Source organism: Nematolebias whitei, chromosome 22 (assembly GCF_014905685.2).
Source record: "Nematolebias whitei isolate Nwh7 chromosome 22, NemWhi1, whole genome shotgun sequence".
In the NCBI taxonomy this organism is placed as follows: domain Eukaryota; kingdom Metazoa; phylum Chordata; class Actinopteri; order Cyprinodontiformes; family Rivulidae; genus Nematolebias; species Nematolebias whitei.
In genome coordinates this window covers 18,066,990-18,089,726 of record NC_056519.1, presented here as the reverse complement: position 1 = coordinate 18,089,726, position 22,737 = coordinate 18,066,990, and the positions used below count along the sequence as shown (strand labels likewise).

Genomic DNA, 22,737 nt, shown 5'->3' with positions numbered 1-22,737 from the left:
CACACACACGTGTAAAAACGATTTCTTGAAGTAGTTAAAATATCAAAGTTTAATTGGCCAAAATGGTGCAAGGCAGCGTTTCAAGCTGTACTTGAGGTGTGATGAACTAGACGAGCTTTATGCAATTGTCTGTTGTCTATGAACACGTAAGAGAGGAAAAATAATCTGCATTTGGAAACAAACCTGTTAAACAGCAGATAAATTGTGGGTCAACTTGAGGTTTTTTAATTTTATTTGCATGCATAATAAGCAATAGCACAACAAGGTACCATATCATATTGTGACCTCACTGGAATCTCGCAGCTTTTATCAAAACTCTGGATGCTGAAGTTTCACTTTTAACAATCATTCTACATAATGACCTCTGGCTCACCTCAGATAAGTCTTTTCTTTTTACTGTAACTGTGATAAAGTTGAATAAACTTTTGCCCTTTCCATCATTGCTCTCAACAGGAGGAGCTGCAGGTTCTGCAGAGGCAGCTGGAGGAGCGAGAGGAGGAGCTGAGGAGGCTGAAGGTGGAGGCCCACAACAGAACAGAGGGGGGAGAAAGAGGTGGGAGGTGTTTCTAATAAGTCTGGATGCTCCTCCTGTCATTTCATGCAGCTCAGATGTAATTTTAAGAGATTTAAGAGGATTAGACCTTTTACTTTTGAATAACACAGCAGCAGCAGCCTCATCTGGATTTTTTATTCATGTTTTATGATCTAATACTTCTCTTTACTCCTTTATTTTTCTGTCTGGAAAATCTATCCCAAACTTATTAGACTGTGTCACTCCTTCCACCCGCTCCTGACCTTATCTCATCCCTGCTGCTGGTGGAGGAATGCCATTTATTTAAAGCGGCACGCTTGATTCAGTGTTTGTCTGCGAAACCTGAAGACCCTTTCATTAGTTTCATTTCATCCGGCATGTCGTCCACCATTTGGATCCATGTGGGTGATGGTACCTTAAAATTGTAGCAAAGATTTAAACACGAGAGCAGAGAGAAGTCCATGATAGTAAAGTTGTAATAGAAACACTGAGATACGTTTGTGAAAATAAGCTGCAGGACTGAGATGTGTGGAGTTTACTCCACGTTTGGTCACAAGTGACTCCAACTTCTGTCACTGCTTCTGTAATCAGCTCATGAGGTCTGACTCTGTTGACCAAGTGTTGTGTACCATTCTTTGTAAAACACAGATATTTTCATATGTTCAAATATTTATCAGGAGCTTTTAGCAGCAACATCCCTGCTGACCAACATACAGTGGGCTTCAATATTTCTGGTTCCTGCAGAGCCATTTAGAGTTGAAGCTAAACTGACACAAATAAGCGTTTTGTCTTCTTTTAGACCTGGAAGTGGTGAAGATGAAGAGCGTGTTGGAGCTACTGACATCGGAGAACAACGAGAAGGTACAGAGCTGCGTGTGTGCAGCTGCTGTGACCTGCTGAATGCATCATGGCGTCAAGCTTTCTGTGTTTATCTGCAGGAAAGAAGGATTAAAGAGCTCGAGGTGTCACTTACTAAGTGCAGCAAAGTGCAGGAGCTGGTCAAAGGTGAGGATCATTTTCAGCACAAATATTACTAATTAAAATGCAAACTTAACCCACAACGATTTAATAAATGATTTACATAGTAATTAAAGAATTTTATATAAAATAATGTAAATATTCATAGAGCGGAGTACATTTTAGCCTCCAAATGTGTATATTTTTTAGAAAGAACCCTTGTTGATGTAGCTTATGTTGTATAAAGAAGTCTGATCCATAAATAAAAATGTCTGTGGGAGCCTAAAAGCTTGGTTTAACACTGGAGGAAGAAAAGTCCACTTGGTTCATGCCTGTGTGAACTGTCCTATTTCAGAGAAGCTGAAAGAGGAAGACTATGCTGATATCACCGACGATCCTTCGGTTTCTGTGTCCATGGAGGTGGATCAGGTCACCCTGGAGCTGGAGGGGGAGGCAGGAAGGAGCTCCGACGAGGTAAACATAACCTCTGTCCAAACTGACACAGGATGAACCCCAGACCTTAGACTTCCTTTATAAAAGTCCAATCTCTGCCTCCCACTCAAAAAAAAAGTTCTTGGAATGTAGAGGCTCTGTTTGGGTTCTTATTTGTCAGACCGTTGGACCTTCTGCTTTGTGTCCAATTAATTATGTTTTTTCCTGTTGACTCAGTCTAGTCCGTGTATAGCAGTGCTCTCTGAAATGAAGGAGCTGGACAGAGAACAACGATTACAAGCAGCTCAAAGGTAAAAAAAAACAACAACAAAAATGTGATTTATTTTACATAATTTTCTTTTTTGGGCTTGTTTCAAAATGACGAGATATTCATCACTTAAGCATTGTGTTGTATTTGTGTGTCATGGGGTAAAGTAGTCCGCTATGACATAATTTCAATTTTTAGGTAAATCTCTTTTTTTATTTATATATTAAAGTTTTAATTTCTGATAGTTTCTGCTGGTGTTAAAAGTTTGCATTTTAATTCAGTTCAGTTTATTTATACAGCGCCAAGTCGCAACAGAAGCTGGTGACCATTTGCATCATGATGCTGGAACACTAAGACTATTGATTTGTATGATCCAAAAGATATAACAAAGATAAAATGTATCAAAACAGTTTGGAGCCTGAAATATCTAAAAAGATGCACATTTCCAGTGGTGGGCAAAGCTAACCAAAAAAATTAGCTTTGCTAACGCTAAACAGATAAAAAAAATAGTGGAAGCTAATGTTCAAGTATTAAATTTTAGCATCAACTGCTGTTGCTGACACTGTAAGACTGTAATGTGACAACTTTGTGAGTGAACACGACAAACGGTTCATAAATCACAGGTAAAGCGTCCATGTCCCGTTGAGACGTCAGTTTTCAGAAATTAATCCGGTCCATCTGAACCGAAGAGGCGGAGCAGAACGCTGCTGTGCCAAAGCAGTGATGCATTCAATGTGTGTCGGACATCTCCCTCGTGTCATTTACTAAAATTACTCATTGTAGCAATCCTCTTTGTGATTAACTACTGTATTTTTTGGCCTATAAGTAATTTTTTTTCATAATTTGCATGCCCTACAACTTATAGGCTAAAGTGACATTTATGGATTTTTTCCATATTTATAAACCAATTCTTGGCTGAGATACGACTGTTTTTATTCATTCTGACTGGGGGAAAAAAGAGCAGTGCCACTTTACGCCACTAGATGGCAGCAGAGTAGTAGTAGAGGTAAGGCATGCTGTTGTATCATGTAATAGGTAAACGTGGCTATAATTACAAATTCAAAAAAAGTTCAAGACAAAAACAACTGGACTTTATTTATTATACTTTATTGTTTTTGCCTTAACTTTTTTTAGTTTACCATGTCCTGGATGACTGAGAATCTTCATCAGCTATTAATGACACAATCGGCCTGCCATATTCCACCCACCTTCTTTCTGCTCGCTGCTTGAAACCTTCAATCTAGCTGCACCGCCCGGCGAAATGCAGCTGATTTGACCATTAAAGTGCATTTATTACGCAAAAGTTCAAATGAGACACACCTTTGCTATAAATACAAGCAAACAAATAATTGTTTAGGTGCTTTTCTTGTTAAATTTCAAAGAAATGAGCAGCCTTCCTCTTTTTTTTTTCCTCCCTCTTCATTCCCGGAGCAGAGGCAGCACATACTTTTGAAATGCAGCTGATTTGACCGTTAGTTCTTTTTTTATTAAGCAAAAGTTAGGCTGAGACACACATTTACTATAATTTTAACAAAGTGTTAATTTTGTTAAACTCTTGTTAAAGTTCTACTGTGCACAATCCCACGGCCGCCATTAGGCTGCCTATTGATTTTTGCACCTGTGGCATTTTGTTACCTTAAAGGTCTTCAAAGTTAGCAAAAATGCTAATCCACTAAATGAAAGTTAATGCAGCTGTTAGATTAGCAGAACCATGCCCAGTTCATTAGTGTTACTGTAGATTAGCATTTCATCTGAAGGTCAGCAGGGGGCGACTACCCCTCATCAAAATGAGTACAGTGCTTTGTGTCATCGTCGTATGTTCCCATCACATCTGGGATGCACCCAGGTGGAGCAGTGGGCAGCTATGCAAGCGCCCGGGGAGCAATTGGAGATTGACATGTGGGAATGGCTGGGGATCGGGCCTGGGACCTTCGGGTCCTGGGTTGGCTGCCCTGCCTCTGCCTCATCTCAGCCCCTAATTTGTCACTTGATGAGTTTATTACAAACTGTATCAGAACACGATGGTCTAATTCCAAACTTCATTTGTAACTTGTCGGAGTAATGGCCAAAATTAGAAGTTGAATTATTTATCCAATTTAGAGTTCATGGATTCTCACTTGTTGTTGCACTCAAGCAAATAAGAGAATAAACAACATTTTTTGTTCTTTTACACTGCACACAGTAAAGTTTACAACTAGCCCTGGAACAGATGGTGTCCGTGTGAATTAAATGTTAGTGTGGCAGATAACTAACTAAAGAGCAGATCAGACCTTCTGAATCATAAACCCTGGTCTTACCTTCCAGTCTGGACTCAACTACTGTAATGTAACCTGTGCGCTGCGAGACTTACAGGAGTGCAGAAATCTCAACTTGCAGATGCGTCACAAAGGTTTTGGTGCACTTTTCTGTACAAATGTTACATTAAGTGGTTTCTTTTGTCCTGGTCTTGTTTCAGGTCCTTAGATGATCCACAAAAGAACAGCTCAGCTGTGACCAGAGGCTCAGACCAGGTAAAACCTCCCAGTTTCAGATGCACCAGCAGGCCCATCTGATAATCTGCTGACCTTTATAATAATTTAACTGGTTTAAAGTCTCTTAACCAAATTGTTAAGCAGTTTCAAGTTTTACTCTTCAGCTCTGTATAGTTCTCAAACAGTCACTGAGTTCTGCCAGTAGTCCTGCTCTGACACCTAGTGGTTAAATGTTGTAACTTAATTTCTGATTTGCTCGTCCATGTTCAGACTCACCTGCCTTGTTTTTTCTTGTAGGCTAAAACTAAATCGAGAGCTGGAGCCTCTTCTCCTGCTAAAGGAAACACGAATGAAGGAGGTTTTGGCACCAAAAAGGCCCGCTCTTCTTTTGGTCGTGGTTTTTTTAAGCTGCGTGGAGGCAAGCAGACGGCCAGCGTCCCAAACCTCGGTGACTATAAACCCACATGAGACCAAATTAAAAATGTCACCCTTTAAATTCAGTTCAGTTTATTTATATAGCACCAAACAAATCACAACAGTTGTTTCAAGACACTTTACAGGAACATGCACATGCATAGAAAAGCCAATTCATAAAGTTCTCCATCCAAAAAAAAAAAAGATGAGAAAAATCATTTATTTTGTGTGGATGCACCTACTTGATAAAGAGCAGAATAATTAAAAACTCATTGTGTTTGTGTCGTCTTCAGTGTGTTTACTGTTGCGTCTTCATCATTAATTGAAATCACATGTAAAAACCTCAAAAATTATAATTGAATATTTTGCAAGAGGAGGCCGGGAGTCACTGCTCAGAGGGTTTAGTTTGCTGCTTTGTATGAGTTGCTAGAACTATCCAGTTCTTTTTGACATTTAGATCCTCATATTCAGGTTTTCTTGTTTAGTTTTTTTTTTTTGGTCATGAGTAAAAATATTTATCGTAGCCACATCTGGTGTCTTCCATGAGTGGAACCAGATGTGTTGACCAAATTATATTCAAATGTATTTTGTTGTTTAGAATAGCTCAGCTGTAGTTATTTTAGGTGGCTAGTTCTTTATTAAAGTTGATACATTTTCCAGCTGAGACAGAACGTAAAGGCACAGAGCATCTCGACTTGGCTGGCGTTCCTTCCAAGAAATCCCATGATGCAACTCCACTTCCATCATCTTCAGATACCAAGAAGGCGGCGAGAGGGTTGAAGAAATTTTTCGGCAGGTAATGCCTCTGCGTGTCGACAGGCGGAGATATTGTTCAATTATATTCGTCATTTGTGCCGCGCTTCTCTGTCAGGTTGAAGAGGAGTCACTCCACCTCCTTGGACCTCGACGAGGCCGAGACGGAGTTCAGGAGGGGCGGAGTCAGAGCCACCGCCGGCCCTCGGCTCGGCTGGTCACGTGACTCAAAACAGAAGTAAGTGCTTTACATTCAGCGCACACAAAACATCCAAGTTCTGAAGATTAACAAGCCAAACATACATAAAATGTAAAAACTGCTGCTTTTAAACTACTAATTTATATATTTTAAGAAGAAACTAAAACGTCTTTTTGTAGGAACTTAAAAAATATGACCTCTGTTCTAAACATCGACTAGTTTTTAAAATCGGCCAACTCTTTGTTTTCAACATGGAAACTAAAGATTAGATCCTGCCACGTTATTTTCTCTTTGACCATTGTTTATAGAATTATTAAAATCTACATTAAAATAATAAAACTTTTTCATTTGCATCACTTTAGATGTGGACTCTGAACCGTCCTGCTGCCTTTGGGTCAAAATGACCCACGAGGCCTCAGTTTTAGGACTAAATATTTAGATTATGATTTGAACATGATTAACTTATTTTGTCTTTGTGTACTTTGATATTGGAGTTTGTTTTGTGTCTCCAGCATGTACATTCAATGTGGTGTTCTTGGGACAAATGTAAAGTTAAAGCCGTCTGTGGTCGTTCAGGGCTGCGGATGTTCCTTTTTCTCGGTGGACTAACGATGAAGTTTGCTCCTGGCTTCACGAGCAGGGCCTCGGCTCGTTTGCTGCTCTGGGTCAGAACTGGATCAAATCAGGACAAACATTACTGCAGGCATCACAACATGATCTGGAGAAAGTAAGAATCACACGACTACAACTGAACTGCCTGTTTTAAATGTATATAACTTCATTTAGTTTTACTAGGGGTGCACAGTTTTCTAAGAAGCCTGACTTGTTTTATAAGCGACACTGTCAGGTGTTATAAGGTCACAATGCACCTTCAATTTTCCAATATTATTTTGTTGCCAAACACACCCTTGAACAATATCCTAGAAATACAAACTTGTTTTAACTGGCCATGAGGTAGCGCTCTAAAATATAAATGAGGTTTAGACAATTCTTGTTAAAACAAAAATTGGTAAAATTGGTTTCTCATGCAAGTATCGTCCAATTGATCAGTGCACCCTTAGTTTTAACACTGTGCAGTGTTAGTTTGAGGAAATGAACAATCCAGTTTAATAAATGGAGAAATAAGATTTAGAGCATCAAAGCTTAAACTATTCAAATCTTTGAACACAAATTATATTTTTATTCTAAGTTCTTAAGGCCGTCCTTGTTGTTGTTCACAGGAGTTGGGCATGAAGCAGCCGCTCCACAAGAAGAAGCTGCAGCTCGCCCTGCAGGCTCTCGGGTCAGAGGACGGTGACCTTCAGGGCAAACTGGACCACAACTGGGTGACCAGTGAGTGACGGCACCTCACAGCAGGCTTGGTCTCCGTCGGCTCTCTGTATAATCGGATGTTGTTTTGCAGGGTGGCTGGACGACATCGGCCTCCCGCAGTACAAAAGTAACTTCGACGAAGCTCGGGTTGATGGACGCATGATGCACTACATGACGGTGGTGAGCTGAAGAAAGTCATTAAACCTGACCACGCTGCTCTGAGGCGTAAAGATCAAATATTTGAATACCTTATTTGATCCCGTTTCCCAGGAGGACCTGCTGTCTCTGAAGGTTGGCAGTGTTCTTCATCACCTCAGCATCAAAAGAGCCGTCCAGGTCCTGCGCCTCAACTCGTACGAACCCAGCTGTCTCAGGAGACGGCCCTCTGATGAGGTATCACTCCACCTATGCTCCTGCTTTAATTTAAAACATTAAGCGTCGCTGACTTCTCTTTAATCGTGCAGAACAACATGACGCCGGCCGAGATCTCCCAGTGGACCAACCACAGAGTGATGGAGTGGCTGCGCTCCGTGGATCTGGCAGAGTACGCTCCCAACCTGAGAGGGAGCGGAGTTCACGGAGGCCTGATGGTGAGGAGGCAGGAATGTGATGCAATACACCAAACTGTGTGCACGTCTGACCTTCTCACCTTTAACTTGTGAAGGTGTTGGAGCCTCGTTTCAACGTGGAAGCGCTCGCCCTTCTGCTCAACATTCCCCCCAGCAAAACGCTGCTGAGACGTCACCTGGCCACAAAATTTCACCTGCTCGTCGGCCCTGAGGCGCAGGGGCAGAAGCAGGAGTGTCTGGAAAACCCGGATTACACCGTCCTCACAGCCACCGCCAGGGTTAAGGTAACCGCCTCCTAATCACCGTCATTTCCGGACTGCCGGGCACGTCCACTAAATTAAAAATAAATAATTTTGTACTTGCATAGGCCGCACTTGTCTAAGCTGCAGGCATCTGTTGTAACGAGATATTTTCACTAAGATTTTTTTAAACTTAACATACACAAATATGTACTGTAAATGTTTTTTCTCAACAGTGCCGGTAATTAGATTTAAAAAAAGAAAAAAAAAAAAAAAAACGTCTACCAGGAAGTCACTGATCGCTAACTTAAACAAAATCCTGTTTGGTCATTTCATTGTTCAGATTTTTTAAAAACCTTTATTTACACAGGTAGTGTCATGAGGACTCCAGGATAAATGTTTTTGATGGCATGAAGCTCATTAGCCCGTAAAAAAATCCATAAATCAGCCGCAGTGTTCAAAGCCTTTGAAAAAAGTAGCAGCTGCTAGTCTGGGAATTACAGTAATCCTGTTACAGCACTGAGATTTAAATTAGATCAAAATGTAAGTTGTCTTTGATGTTCTCGCACAGCCAAGACGATCGTCGTTTGGAGGTCTTGGCTCTTTGAGGAGGAAACGCCATGATGAAAGCGAGGACTACGTCTGCCCCATGAACGTAGAAATGCCAAAGAGCAGCAGCTTCCAGAGGAACGTCCAGATCTACGGAGATGGTTTTGATCACCTGGAGCAGGTAGAGATGTTCCAGCGCCATCTTGACTCGATGAATCGTGTCTCAGCTGTCTCTCTGTTTTAGATGGAAGACTCTGAAGGAACGGTCAGGCAGATCGGAGCCTTCTCTGAGGGAATCAACAATCTGACTGTGAGAAGATGACCAGTCCGAGTCGGTTCTTTGTCAAGGATGAGGAGCTGAACGTTGCTTCTTGTGTTTCAGAGCATGCTGAAGGACGACGACTTGTTTCTCCAGATCTCAGTTTGCCCCATAGAGGATGACTCGACAGAAGCACACGCCTCCAGCTGAGCTTCACCCTCTGACCAAGTACTTCCCTCTCTCATCCAATCAGCTGTAGCCTCTCATTTTATTTATTGAAGTTGACCAAAGTATAATGCATGAACTGAAACTGTTTTTAGTCCAGACATAAAGTTTCTCGTACCATGATGAATTCACACGTGTGGGTTTAAGCTTGGATCAATCTTTTTGTTTTTCTGGAATGGAGAGGTTTTAGTTTTGAAGGGTAATCTGTATCTCTGCTTCAGATTAGAGAATAACTCATGGAGTTGAGCTGACATTCACAACTTGTTTAAAATACGAGCAGTTGTAGGTGAAGTCACTCATGAATGGGCGTCGGCTCCACGCCATGACACTTCCACCCTGATTGAGCTTTCTTTACTGTTACTAAACATGACGCCATCTGTGTCATGGATGGACATGGATAAATGCATCAGTCTTGTTTTCCTCTCTGTTTATTGCAAAGCTGCAAATGGGAGAAATAATTTGTCCAGTTCAGTATTGTATAAACTTACATTGCACTGTAACAACTTGTTTTATAAACTGTTAAATGCATGCTGACAAGTTTCCGTGGTTCAGATCCACATATTTAAATACATGTTTGGGAGTCTTTATGCAACGATGTGTCCTTATTGTGTTTTTGTTAATAAAAGTAATAAATGCATCAGTTGTGTAACTTTTCCTCTGTCCCACCAGGTGTTGGAGCAAGTAAAACCACTAATAACTCCGTAACACTTTATTTTATGTTGCATACTGAACACAAGCAGTTATAACATTTTCTGACAGCCACAGTGGAAGCAAGCGACGCTAACGAAGAACATTAATAAAGCTTCATCGGTGCTAAGGCACTCGCAACAGTCAAACCTCCGCTCCTCTAAAACAACCTGAAGTCACAACATTTCCACATTAAAGACCTGATCTATCTTCAGAAAAATCCCATTTGACTCCACATCCCGACTTTCCATCACCCTCCCCTGTAAATTGGTCCTTGCTGAGATTGTGTCGTACGATTTACATCATGGCATACACTGTGCAATACCTGCTGCTTTAGTGCTTCAGGGCTGTGACGTAACTGGAGCCCCTTAAACCTCTTCTCCACCTCAGTGTCTAGAAAACAAATCTGTGGCCGGCGGAGTGGCCGACTTTGTCCAGGTTGGGATTGCAGGCAAACTGGATCATTGGTGGAGGTCCACACATCAGGATGAGGACATCGTCACTGGGAGGAGGCAGGTGTTCCCTCACCATGTCCTCACTGATGAAGCCCTGACTGTACTCCCAGTCTGAAACAGATTTAACATAAAGAAGAGTTCATGTTTAGTCTGTTCAACAGTGACACCTGCTGGTCAGGGGGCAGAACTGCAAAAATCTGGAGTTTGACAACTTTAGTTTTACCATACCACTTTATTAATAAAGCACTTAAAAACAGCGACAAGGCCAAAGTGTTGTACAGACAGAACAACAGGTAACACACAAAGCAATATAAGTGATGTCCCAGTATGATTGAATGTGTTTAACATTTGTCAAGTTATGTTTGCGTACTTCAGAAATCGCTGCTTCACTTTCAGCTTTTCCAGTGAGTAAGTCATCCTTTAACTGCATCCACATTTTTCCTGGCAGCTGCATTTCTAACATCCTTCTACCAATATAACCACCTCAGTCTGGTCTCTTTAACTTTATCTCCCAGTTGTTCAACCTGTGCTGTACCTCTGATGATCTCATTCTTAATCTTATCCATCCTTGTCACTCCTAAGGAGAACCTCAACATCTTAATTTCTGCCAGTTCTGTCTCCTGTCTTTTTGTCTCCAGACCATACATCATACTGGTCTCACCACTGTCTTGTAAACTTTTCCTTTGATCTTTGCCGTCACCCTTTTGTCACAAATCACTCCTGAAACTTTGCTCCATCCACTCCATCCTGTCTGGACTGTTCTTCACCTATTTACCACACCATTTTCCTGGACAGTGGACCCCAAGTACTTGGAAGTCCTGCACCTTTGTGACCTCACTGTTCCACCTCCTCCCTCTCATACACACACACATACTGTGTCTTACTACAGCTGACTTTCATTCTCTTCTTCTTGCAAGTGCATACCTCCACCTGTTCTCAACACAAATCATGTCGTCTGACCCATCACCAGAGCAAACAAGAAGGGGCTCAGAGCTGATCCTTGATGCACTCCCACCTCCACTTTGAAGCTACCCGTCACTCCAGATTTCCTTATGCAATACTCGGCACTCTGTCATATACTTTTTCTAAAGACACAATGGAGTTGTTTGACCCTCTCTGTACTTCTCCATCAGCATCCTCAAAGCAAAGATGGCATCTGTGGTGCTCTTTCTTGGCATGAAACCACCACACTGTTGCTCAGTCACCTCTTGTCTAAGTCTTGCTTCCACAATTCTCCCAGATCTTCATCGTGTGGCTCATCAATTTTAATTCCCCTCTAGTTGCTACAACTCTGTACATCACCCATCCATCCATTTTCTTCCGCTTATCCGGGGTCGGGTCGCGGGGGTAGCAGCCTAAGTAGGGAGGCCCAGACTTGCCTCTCCACAGCCACTTGGTCCAGCTCCTCCAGGGGAATCCCGAGGCGTTCCCAGGCCAGCCGAGAAACATAGTCCCTCCAGCGTGTCCTGGGTCTTCCTCTGTACATCGCCCTTGTTCTTAAAAATGGCCACCAGCACACTTCATTCCTCAATGCCACTGAATATTTGATTAAAACGTCCATTAACATCCTGCTCAACTGTTAGATGAAAGTGGATGTTTTTAAGAATTACAAAATGCAACAGATTTATAAATTTAGCATTTACTAAACAGTAATATTACTTGCTGTGTTTGTTAAATACTTTTTTTCCTGGTGTACTACATTTACGTTAAAAAATGCTGCAAGTAGAAGAAGTGCAGTTTAGTTTCAGAGTTTTAGGCTTCTCACTCTAGAAAAGCATCAGGTTTTACTGGATGCCTAAACTGGACCAGCGTCCGTCATCTGGGTCCAGTACAGGTTTTAAGTCCCACCTCCTCCACGTAAACAAGCAGAATAAAAATAAACATTTTGAACAACGTTACTCAGGTGTTGACTCTTGATCATTAATCTAGTTCCTGTCTTACTCCTGAATATTAGAGACGTTTTAATTTCTCTGCTTCATTCCCTCTGAAAACCAATAAAGATCTTTTTCTTTCCTTTTCTCAACTTGTGATCTTTGACTCTGAAAACAGAAACTCAAAGATTACACTGAGTATTCAGACTGCTCATTACAGTGTCTGTCCGAGCTACACAAACAAAACTTTGCTCCTTCTGTGCTTCACAAGATAAAAGTTAAGACTCAATCAAGACGTCCAGATTATGAGATGTGGAGCGGTTTCCTCCCTTCCACTTGATAAAAATAAATAAAGCATAATAATAATAAGAAGCAGTCTGCAGTTTTTCCTTTACATTGACAGACTTTAGGTGTAGGGAGCAGCGCTGCACAGAACTTACTTTCAGGAGCTTTGTCTACGGTGAACCACAGCTTGAATCGGTCCGGATGGTTGACCTGAATCTCTTCCAGCTCCTCTCGCAGCAGGATGTCCTTTTCAGTCTGCAAAAAGAAACACACTTTTTCCCACCTGAACACCTGTTTGTAACTGGGTTTGAATCCTACCATACAGAAATAAAGTAGATTAGAACTGCACCAGTTTACATTATACACATAGGCTGAGCTGGGTTTTTTTTTTTTTTTTTTTTGCTGTAAACCTCAAACGACATGGACAGAGTGTTTAGTAGAAATGTGTTTGTTTTATGGAGCTCACCTGGTTGGCAAACAGCAGGTGACACACGGTTTGGTCCTGAGGATCCTTCATCACTGCGGTGATGAGCTGCAGCATGGGGGTGATCCCTGAAACAACAAGGTCAAGTCGTGTTGATATTCATGTGAGCTTCTGGTCAAAATCCTTCATAAATTAAGTATTTGTGGTAAATTACACAGCTTCACAACAAAAAGGTCAGCTGATATTCTTCAGACTGTGTGGGCGTGGCAGCTGACACGCTCTGCAAGGACTTTATGGGTGTAGTTTGATCAAATATTGAGATTATAGTCAAAAGCAGCATAAAACCCCTCGTGTGACAGAATGTATATAAGAAGTCAAGAGGTTTCATTTAGGATCTCATGAGTTAGTAAAATATTGTGTGGTGTAGCATCAGACTATCATTTGTGGCATCAGTTTTTATAAAGGATGCAGTTTATACAGAAACAACAAACATTTTATTTTATACAGTTTTAAACCAATAGGATTAATACATCTATTAAATAATAATATAAGCTGTTATACAAACGGAAGTATGAAAAATCCATAATATATATTTTTTATATTACAATTTCATGTTACTCCTCAGAAAACAAAGTCAGATATTTAATTAATTTTTAGACTGCGAGTAAAAAAATGCTTCTGGTTTTGTTCGTTCTTCTCACCTGTTCCTCCAGCGATCATGCCCACAGTTTTAGCCGTTTTCGTCACAGCCGGAGACTTTTTTTCAGGCTGAATCTCAAAAACGCCTGCAGAGGAAAAGTTTGATGAACGACCATCAACCATAAACTCCTCTGCTGGATTCAGCCATCAAATGAAACCAGCAGGTGAAAATTACGAGGCCAGTTTGTGACGTCACGTGGTCTCAGCCACGCCTCACCTTTTCCTTTGTAAACGAGGAGGCCACTGGGTCCCCTGAAGTCAATGGTGTCGTTGATCTTGAGGCTCTCCAAATACTGACTCATCTTCCCTCCTTCTGGGAATTTAGGATGAACGTCTTTAAAATAAACCTGTGAGCACAAATTAAACCCCAAAATTTAACACAATATCTGTAAAACTGACTAAATTCAGGCCAATTTTGCATTTTTTATGATTGGTTGTGGTGGCCATCTTGAACCGAGGTGCATCTAATGGTTACTTTCTGCAGGGTTCATTCATCATGAGCTACTGTAGTAACACACACACGCCGTCCAAAAAACATTATCAATAGGCGATAAAAACACAAGTACAGAAACTTGATGCTTCCCTCTCACCTTCACCACCAAGTCCACGAAGCCTTTGTCATCGTCGCTGGACACCGGTGTGTACGGGCGGACAACCAGCTGCCCGTTTATCTTGGCAGACAAATAGATATGCTGCCCTGGAAAGGAATAACAGGTCTCATAACACAGTCATACAGCTTTGACACATTAAGTTTATTAAAGCAAACAAATGTTGCTTCACAAGTGGGAGGATCAAATGATTTTCTGCATGAAAGATGTTTGACAAAAACTTGAATTTGAACATGGTACTTATTTTTAATTTAGACTACAAGAAGTTTTTATACAGACTATACCGACAGTGACTCATACTGACCAATAGGGAGGCCAAGGATGTGTTTAGGAGACGGCAGGGCAAAGCGGAATTTCCTTGTATCATGACTGACGATCTAAACAAACAGAAAAGTTTCTCACAAAATGCACAAAGTTACAGAATGGTACGTGAACGCATCTGCTGCAGATAGAAATGTACTGAACGTGTTCAGCCCGGGCACCTGTTTGTCAATGAGCCGCAGAGCATACTTGATGTTTGGGTCCTCCAAGGTGATCGCGAGTCTTTTCTTGAAGAGAAGTCTAAAGATGAGGTTGAGGATTGCGTCAAAACCGCCTCGAACCAGCTGTGGGACGAAGGTTAAACCAGGAGAATGACTCAGAGCTCCAGCTAATATTAGCTCCACACTGTTAAAGATCTCTGCAGGGCGTTGTCGAGCCTAAAGTCACATTGTTTAATCCCTAACAGGGAGAAATGAGTCACGCCTTCCTGCGGAGAGGCCCGACTGTTTGGAAAACTACACTTTAGCTCATGTTAGCTTAAAGTAAGCTAGAAAATAGCTTGACTTAAAAAAATCTGAGAACGATGCATTAATTCATACTCACGCCAATAATGTAGGACAACATTTTCAATCTGTTTTGAGAGCTGTAGAGTTGTTTGCCAGGGCAGAAAGCAGGAGGACGACAGGAGCTGTGACGGTGCTCGAATTTTTGAAGGAAAACTAGCAAGTTGGCTAACACGGAAACCACTTCCGGTGCAGGTTAAAATAAATAAAAGCGTTAAGTGAAAAACAATGCTTTAAATTACATAAATTCAAACGTTAAAAAAAATCAAACTATATATTTACTTGTCGCTTTATGACGTAATATAAATCTAAGCTGAAAAGTTTTTAAACGCTTCAACAAAACGGCCATACACGCAGTTTAATATTGTTAAAAAAGGGGCGTGTTTTCAAAACTTCCGCTACATTGTCGCGTGTTTGCGAACTTGACGTGCATGCGTCACTTCCGCACAACTGGTTTGGCATTTCAAAATAAAAAAAGCGAACAAACTAAAAAACAAAAATAAAATATTAAAGAATTGCTTAGCGTTCTGTCTATCTGCGCTCATCTGATTGTGTTTTAGCTTATTTGACCTTGATGCATTCTATATTTGTCTCATAATTATTTGATATAATTCAGGTCTCTCTTGTAAAAGAGTCCTTGAGACTCAGTGAGACTAACCTGTATAAATAAAGGTTGAATGAACATAACCTTATACAGTATACATGTACATTTTTTTTATTCATTGATGCTATAGAAGTGACTCGAAATTGAATGGTGGATTATTTTCATTCAAGAGGACGCTGCAGACATTATTTGAATGATTTCAAGTTATGCAATTTCAAATAAAAGGTGCACTTTTACCCATTTTTGTCACTTCATGCATTTGTTATGCATCATGTCTGATACATATCTGTCACCTCCTCTTGTAGCTGTTCATTCTTATCAGGTTTTTCCTTTTTAAAGCTGTCAAATGCACCTGAAAAGAAAAACAAGGTAGCTTTGAATTTGTTGTTCTTCTTTACGAGTTAAAAAAAAGTTGACTGCAGTTATTGTATATAAACTCTTACATTTTATTTGATTTCATTTAAATGACACAAATTAAATTTGTATGACTTGAGCTGAGAGAAGCACAAAAGAACAGTTTTGTTTGTTTCTGTTCTTGTCCTGTAGGTGGTAGTGTTTACCTTTTAACAGGCTGAACTGAAGCCTCTAAAATGATTAAGAAAAAAACATAAAAGTGGAATTAGACATGCAGTAAGACATGCAGACAGTTCTCTCCCCAGGCGATTTGAGCCGTGAGTCACCGCCGTGAACTCATCTTCTGCCTCCTAACCAAATAAAAACACCACAAGAGATATATCAACAGGAAATAAAACATTTTTATTGATAATTCTTGTATATGAAGTTATATAACAACAGTCAGAAAACTCCACAGAGTGAATCACTACACGAAGTGAAACAAAACTGTAAAACACCTGATCAAAAATGAAGGTATACACAGCAAATATAACCGTCAGCGGCCCGCTGTGGCTGCGAGCGATATGGCAGGAAAAAACACCCCGAACAGTTCTACAAGGTTACAGAGAAAACTTCCACACACAAATACTCAAGCAGGCAGTTGATATACACAAAGGCAACTAGGATCTTTCTACAGCATCAGATTCTAATACTTTACACAGCTTTACTTTTGAAAGGTCAGTGTGGCTTTTCGCTGGAGAGAACCTCGTCACACACAGAGCTTGGTCAGCTTGTTGCTGTTTGCAAGAGGATTGGGAGATTTTGATTATTCGAGCATACTTTGGTAGGAAACCGTAATAGGAGGAGCGACGCGTTACAGTGCAGGTAATGGCTTTTGCTTTGTAGTTTTTCACCTCCCAGTCGAACGGGTTCTGCAACGCTGCCCCGCTACGTTTCCTCTCATATATTCCAGTTTAACCGGAGAATTCCTTCAGTGCAAACTTTCAGAGTTAGCTTCTCTCTCGATTTGGCCTTTTACTTTAATCCGTCTTTGTTTTCCTTTTAAATCTGAAGCTGTTCTGGATTTCGTGTGTAGTGAACGTGTCAAACAAAGTAACTTCTCAGTGGAGGAGGGATGCAGCTGTGTGGAAGTTTATAATAGGGATGCACGATATTGGATTTTTGGCCGAGATCTGATATGTAGATATATTAAAACTTATTTGACTGATAATACGAATACCAATTTTTATTTTTCCCCTAGATCTACTTACAGAGACTTTCCCTGCTGTGGAATTAAAATACTACATTATTCTGCATGGTCGTTGTCAATTTGACCTGGTACCTAATGCAGATGTCAAAAAGGAGCTGGAAATGATGCAACACTTCAACTTGGATTATGTTTAATGTCAAATTTATTCATGATACTCTCTGTAACACAATGACAACACTCAAACAGTGCCATATATATGTTTATATATAAACAACACTTTTTTAGTATATTTTGATGGACCGGCCGATGTCCGATATTTAACTTTAATTTAATATCGACCGATACCATGCCGATAATATCGTGCATCCCTAGTTTACAAGATGATTTTGGAATCAGACGGCGGAGCTTTTACTCCATAAAAGGGTTGTAAATGAACAAATGAAAAAAATAAAAATAAAAAAAATAATTACTATATATACGTACGTTTGTTTGTTTTTTTTTACAACAAAAAGTGCAAAGTACATCTAATAATCTCACGGTTAAAGAAAATCTACACCAACACAGTTCATACTGTACATTCAGAGTTTTCATCTCAAATATAAAAGGGCTTTTAAATCAACAAAACCAAAAACATAATGAGATTTAACATGTGGATGAAATAGATTTGCGGCTGATTTATCATATTTATGTCACTATGTTTATTCTTGATATACAGTTCTGGCATTATGTGATTATTTACATGTTTAAGGGCTATTTCTCTTTGTTTGGTTTTGAACTAAGACTCCCTGAAACGTCTGATGCTGGAACTGTGTGCAAGAGGAGGAAATCAAAAGGAAGGGAACCCTAAACAGAGGTGAACAAGCTCCAACCTATGAGTCTAAGGTGTGCTGTGTCCTAACCATTGCACTGGAAAGGAGAATCCTCTGGGGGGGGTTGTCTTTTCTCAGGCGACGCCACCCACGCTAACACTATGGGATGAACATACAAGTATTGCACAGTGCTCAACAAAATGCTGTGTGAAGCAACCCGCTCCCATAAAAAACACGTGACGTCAAGCAACGGCGTGCACGCGCACTCTTCCTCTCTCTTGTTGCGTGTGGGGTGGGGGGGGGAGGATGGCATTAAACGCTACGACATCACTACAGAACAAACTCGCTACCTACTGATAACTCTACATCTCTAAGCACACACGGCAGTCACAGTGATACACAAAGCAGTCCTCAGACTCCTATGGAATGACAAGTAGCTTTTTCATAATAGTGCTATCAACTACACACTAACATTGAAAACATTTAGAAAGTCCTCCTGAAGTATAAGCATCGAGTATATGCAAGAGGTTCCTCCAAGATAAGAGACGTGATGGTTTTGAATGGATTATCCCACTCCTGATTGGACCCATAGTAAAGGACACAATGGACTACGCAGACCATTAACTTGTACGGTTAGCTCGCTGGATGTAATCGTGTGCCAGCAACAAAGCCGATGCTGATGGCTGAAAAGGTACGGAACCCAGCAAAAACAAGAAGTAAAATAAAAAGTTGAACAAGTCTCTCCAGTTCAGAAAATAGTAAATTTAGTTTTAGCTGTCAGCTCGGATTAGACGACCATGCTCAGATTTGGTGACCTACTTGACTGTTTTGGGAAATCACAACAAAAGATGGCTACTTGTCAATTCTGAACGTAATGAACCATCTTGAAGTTTCCTCCGGCTGTTTGTGATCACCATTCAAACTGGTCATGCTCCACAAGGACGTAAACCTTTTTTTTGTAATAAAGCCAAATCATAAAACAACAGGTGTGGAGTGTAACGCAGCAGCGAAAGATGTGGAGCACTATATATAATTTCTAATCCCACAGAACAGTTTGTCATTCTGTCATTACATCACATCCTCACCACACAGCAATGTTAGCCTTTTGTGTATCAACCATCACAGCCTTGTCACTCTCTCCCTTGATGGCTCAGAGGCAGAACAGCAGCTGGTTGACATAATTTGCTTATGACTCTTGCATAAATGTGGGGGAAAAGGTCGAATTTCCCTTTTATCAACACCTCCAAACAAACGGCTGATAAATCTTCACCTTTAATCACTTCCCACTTGTGTTTATGTGGAGCTGATTGTAAGATGAGCGCATGAGAATCGTCTAAAAAAGTGCAAAACGGAGTAAAAAAAAAAAATCTGAAAATTATATAAACAAATGTTTTTTTTTCCAGTTGGAATGACTTAAAGAGCAACATCTGCTGCATGTAGACACTGATGTTAATGCTAATCTGTGCATGTGCATCACTAAACTGAGAGAACAGACTTCTCCAACCTCATTTTTCCTTTTTATTTTTATTTCAACTCTTGTCACTTTCTGGGTTCCGTAGAGTTTCAACTCTGGCTCCTCCTGCAGGTGTCCTGACACAAAAACAAATGTTTCCTAAAGAAGTGAGTTCAAAGACATCCAGTGCAAAAACAGCAGCCACATAAAAGTTCAAATTGGCAGTAAAACATGGCTAGCTCTATTGTCACTGTAAGAAGGCAACGCAAAGCAAAGACTGCGAGTCAGGGCACCGCTGCAGCCAAAGACATTGTTCCCAATAAACCAAAGCTACAACCACTAACGAGTGGAAGTGTGCATGAAGGGAGGGCCTCGAAACAAGCCCCCTCCCTAAAAATGGCAGTGTTAAACTCACCTCAGCTCCGTCAACGTTACATTGACCCAAAATTGTAATCTTACTTCTTCTGATTGAAGGCGAGGAGATTTTTTATCAGAAGAGCTTCCTCTGGTGGGGGAACATCTCGCCCGTCAGCGTTAGGATCTTAAAAAATAAACAATCATGCATTTTACTAAAAATAGTTAAAACGCTAATTTTTTTTCCCCTCCTCTTAAAAAATAGTCCTCTTAAAACTGGAGCTTCAGCTTTTTAATTTTTTTTTAATTTTCTCGTTTTAAATCACTCTTTCAAAGATGAAACCTGAACACGACACTTCCGACGACGACAAGGCTGCTTCAACAAAATATTGTCCGACAAGTTTAAGGGCACGATGGCTAACAGCTTGGTGCTTTTTTTCCCCTCCGTGTTGGGTTAATGTTTTCAAGGATCATGACTCAAGTTTGTTTCGGAAAACAAAACCAGTATTAATAGACATTTTTCTACCAAATATGGAAAGAAAACAAATACTTAATTATTGTTTCAAGCCAAACTCAAACTGCAGGTCCTCCGATTAAGAAATAAGTACAAAACGTTAGAAATCATGTGCTTGTATAATTTCCAGCAGCATAATTTTCCTCACAGAACCATAGCAGTTAATGGCCTTGTATTTTTGGAGTTCAGTGTGAATATATTCATCTGCTCTTCTATTCTACGATGCTGAACTTAAAGCCAGACGTCCTTTACGATATGAACAGACTCCCGCTGGCAGGTTGGACAGAATCATTTTTCTGGAATGCAATAAGGTAATTAAGGTAGAATTATTTTAATCCTGGGATATATAATATTGGCTTTCCTCTATATCTGAATTTACATAATTTAAAATAGAACATCTTATTAAAAACATCAAGATATACACGGATTAGGAAACGGGTAACAACGTACGAACACATAAACTAGAAATCATTTCTGTCTGCATACTTATATATACAACTGTGGTACAATAAACTCTTTCAGTCATGCGCTATCTATACAGATCATATTGCTTAAAAGAAGGGGGCTTTTGGTTGTGGCGGTGAAGGGCTCAGAGATGGAAACCAACAACTGCTGAATCAGAAAGGAACACAAAGACCCTGATAGAAAAAAAAAGCAAGATGTCGCGAGATGTTTGAACAATTACCGAGTGAAATCAGGAGGCTCAAAGGTGGTAGTAAAGGGTGGGGTTACATAGATGGACCCATTTATCACTGAGGTATTTACACGTATACTGGCTAAAGAGTACTACAAGGCAGGAGCTGAAAGGGGCCCTGCCTATTTCTTGGTGGCGAGCTGAGCGTCCACCTCCTCCTCGGGCTTCAGCACGTGCCACTGGGCGATGGGTCTCCGGGGGTTGGCCAGCATGTCGGACCAGTGGCGCAGCTCCGTGCCCGAGCTGTTCAGGCCCACAAAGACTTTGCCGATGGCATCGTTCTTGCCGATCTTGTCATAGTCCAGAACAGTTATAACAATTTGCACTTTCTGCAGAGGGGAAACAACAAACACGCAGCCTGTTATGAAACTGTCCATTTTATGTCCGTTTTGTCCCATTCCACCACAGATCGTTTGAAATAAAAATAAATGTAGATGTTTGTCATCTTGTTTCTTTGGAACAATGAACGCTCTCCACTCAACACGCAGTCCCCACGTCAGCGTAAGTGTAACGTAAAATAAATAAAAACGAAGAACAGAACACCAACACTGAAGGTAAGATTAACTGTAAATTAACTGTAGAGCGTCAAGATTCAAGATACTTGATTTGTCGTTCCGCCACATTGTGCAAACAGGGTCCCAGTTACATCCAACAAAAGTATTAAAATGTAAAAGAAAAACAGTCATAAGATCTAAGATATGAACTAAGAAAAACGTTACCTAAAAATATGCTAAGCACTAGTAGCACAAAAACATTACACTGAACAGCAGCACGAGGAGACTAGTTATTGAATTATAGGAGAAAGTGTGTGAATTTGTTCAAATGAATGTATCTCGTACAGTTGGGAAGATGCACCATTTTCACATTTCCTACAGTTTTTCTAAATTCCAGACTTTTATAAACCTAACATTATACAGTAGTCACTCGCTACTTCGTCGTTCGTTTATTGCGGACTCGCTCTATCGCGGCTTTTCAAAGTAAGATTGGACATGACACAACTGGCTGATTGAAGGATGAGCCGCACGATCGGCATGGGATTTTTATTTAAAATAAATTATTTTAAATTATTTAGCACCTGCTGCACGTTTGTGCAGACCACAGCTGCAGGAGAAGCTTCCTCCGGCAGCGTGTCATGATCTCCACTCTGCAGCGGAGAAGTGGGCGTGGCCGAGAGCACTTGTAGAGAGCAGCAGAGGCAGAGAGCTGAGATCATGGGATGCTGTGCTCTTTTAGAGCGTTTAGAGTTTACAAACATTGTTTAGAATATTGTTTTGCAAGAGTGTGGGAAGCATTCCAAACACTATATATATATATATATAGAGAGAGATAGACTACTACTTACTACTTGTACTGCTATTGCTTACTTGGCAGTTTTTCACTTATCGCGGGGCTTCAGGGTACAGATCCCCCACGATAAACGACATCAAAACACATTTACTGTAAATGATTATCAGGTGGTCCTAAAATCTATATGGGCTATGTAAAAAGTTTAAAACTTTTGCTGCAGGTAACACAGCTCATACAAATCAAGTACTATGGAAGCAAAGCAACATATTTTATTCAAACTGTAACACAGAAAAGCAATACAGTAGTCCCTTGCTTGTCGCAGGGGATCTGCACCCTGAAGTCCCACGATAAGTGAAAAACTGTGAAGTAGGAATAGTAGTACAAGTAGTATTTTATTTTAGTATATATATATATATATATATATATATATATATATATATATATATAT

The 22,737-nt window shown here is 40.5% G+C and overlaps 3 protein-coding genes across 6 annotated transcripts in view; 1 reads left to right on the top strand and 2 right to left on the bottom strand.

Moving 5' to 3' along the window:
* Window positions 1-9,446, top strand: part of LOC119428236 (liprin-beta-1) — a 32,925-nt gene extending 23,479 nt beyond the window's left edge. The window contains exons 8-25 of the mRNA XM_037695887.1: window positions 454-553; window positions 1,332-1,393; window positions 1,471-1,537; window positions 1,845-1,963; window positions 2,159-2,232; window positions 4,645-4,699; window positions 4,958-5,108; window positions 5,735-5,870; window positions 5,946-6,065; window positions 6,603-6,753; window positions 7,247-7,358; window positions 7,429-7,517; window positions 7,608-7,730; window positions 7,802-7,927; window positions 8,002-8,190; window positions 8,717-8,875; window positions 8,939-9,004; window positions 9,077-9,446. Of these exons, the coding sequence (XP_037551815.1) occupies window positions 454-553; window positions 1,332-1,393; window positions 1,471-1,537; window positions 1,845-1,963; window positions 2,159-2,232; window positions 4,645-4,699; window positions 4,958-5,108; window positions 5,735-5,870; window positions 5,946-6,065; window positions 6,603-6,753; window positions 7,247-7,358; window positions 7,429-7,517; window positions 7,608-7,730; window positions 7,802-7,927; window positions 8,002-8,190; window positions 8,717-8,875; window positions 8,939-9,004; window positions 9,077-9,163 (1,986 nt within the window). The 3' untranslated portion in view covers window positions 9,164-9,446. The remainder of the gene's footprint in view (window positions 1-453; window positions 554-1,331; window positions 1,394-1,470; window positions 1,538-1,844; window positions 1,964-2,158; window positions 2,233-4,644; window positions 4,700-4,957; window positions 5,109-5,734; window positions 5,871-5,945; window positions 6,066-6,602; window positions 6,754-7,246; window positions 7,359-7,428; window positions 7,518-7,607; window positions 7,731-7,801; window positions 7,928-8,001; window positions 8,191-8,716; window positions 8,876-8,938; window positions 9,005-9,076) is intronic.
* Window positions 9,447-9,688: 242 nt separating this feature from the next.
* LOC119428235 (NADH-cytochrome b5 reductase 3) lies at window positions 9,689-15,217 on the bottom strand. The gene is made up of 9 exons (XM_037695886.1): window positions 15,072-15,217; window positions 14,690-14,812; window positions 14,512-14,584; window positions 14,190-14,296; window positions 13,817-13,946; window positions 13,602-13,685; window positions 12,943-13,028; window positions 12,632-12,731; window positions 9,689-10,431 (listed from the first exon to the last, which is right to left on the bottom strand). Exons 1-9 carry the CDS (start codon window positions 15,090-15,092, stop codon window positions 10,259-10,261), a joined length of 897 nt encoding a protein of 298 aa, XP_037551814.1. The 5' UTR covers window positions 15,093-15,217; the 3' UTR covers window positions 9,689-10,258.
* Window positions 15,218-17,652: 2,435 nt separating this feature from the next.
* Window positions 17,653-22,737, bottom strand: part of syt1a (synaptotagmin Ia) — a 177,649-nt gene continuing 172,564 nt past the window's right edge. For all 4 annotated transcript variants that reach the window (XM_037695783.1, XM_037695784.1, XM_037695782.1 and 1 more), the window contains one exon: window positions 17,653-21,331. In XM_037695783.1, coding sequence (XP_037551711.1) covers window positions 21,125-21,331 — 207 coding nt within the window. In that variant the 3' untranslated portion in view covers window positions 17,653-21,124. The remainder of the gene's footprint in view (window positions 21,332-22,737) is intronic.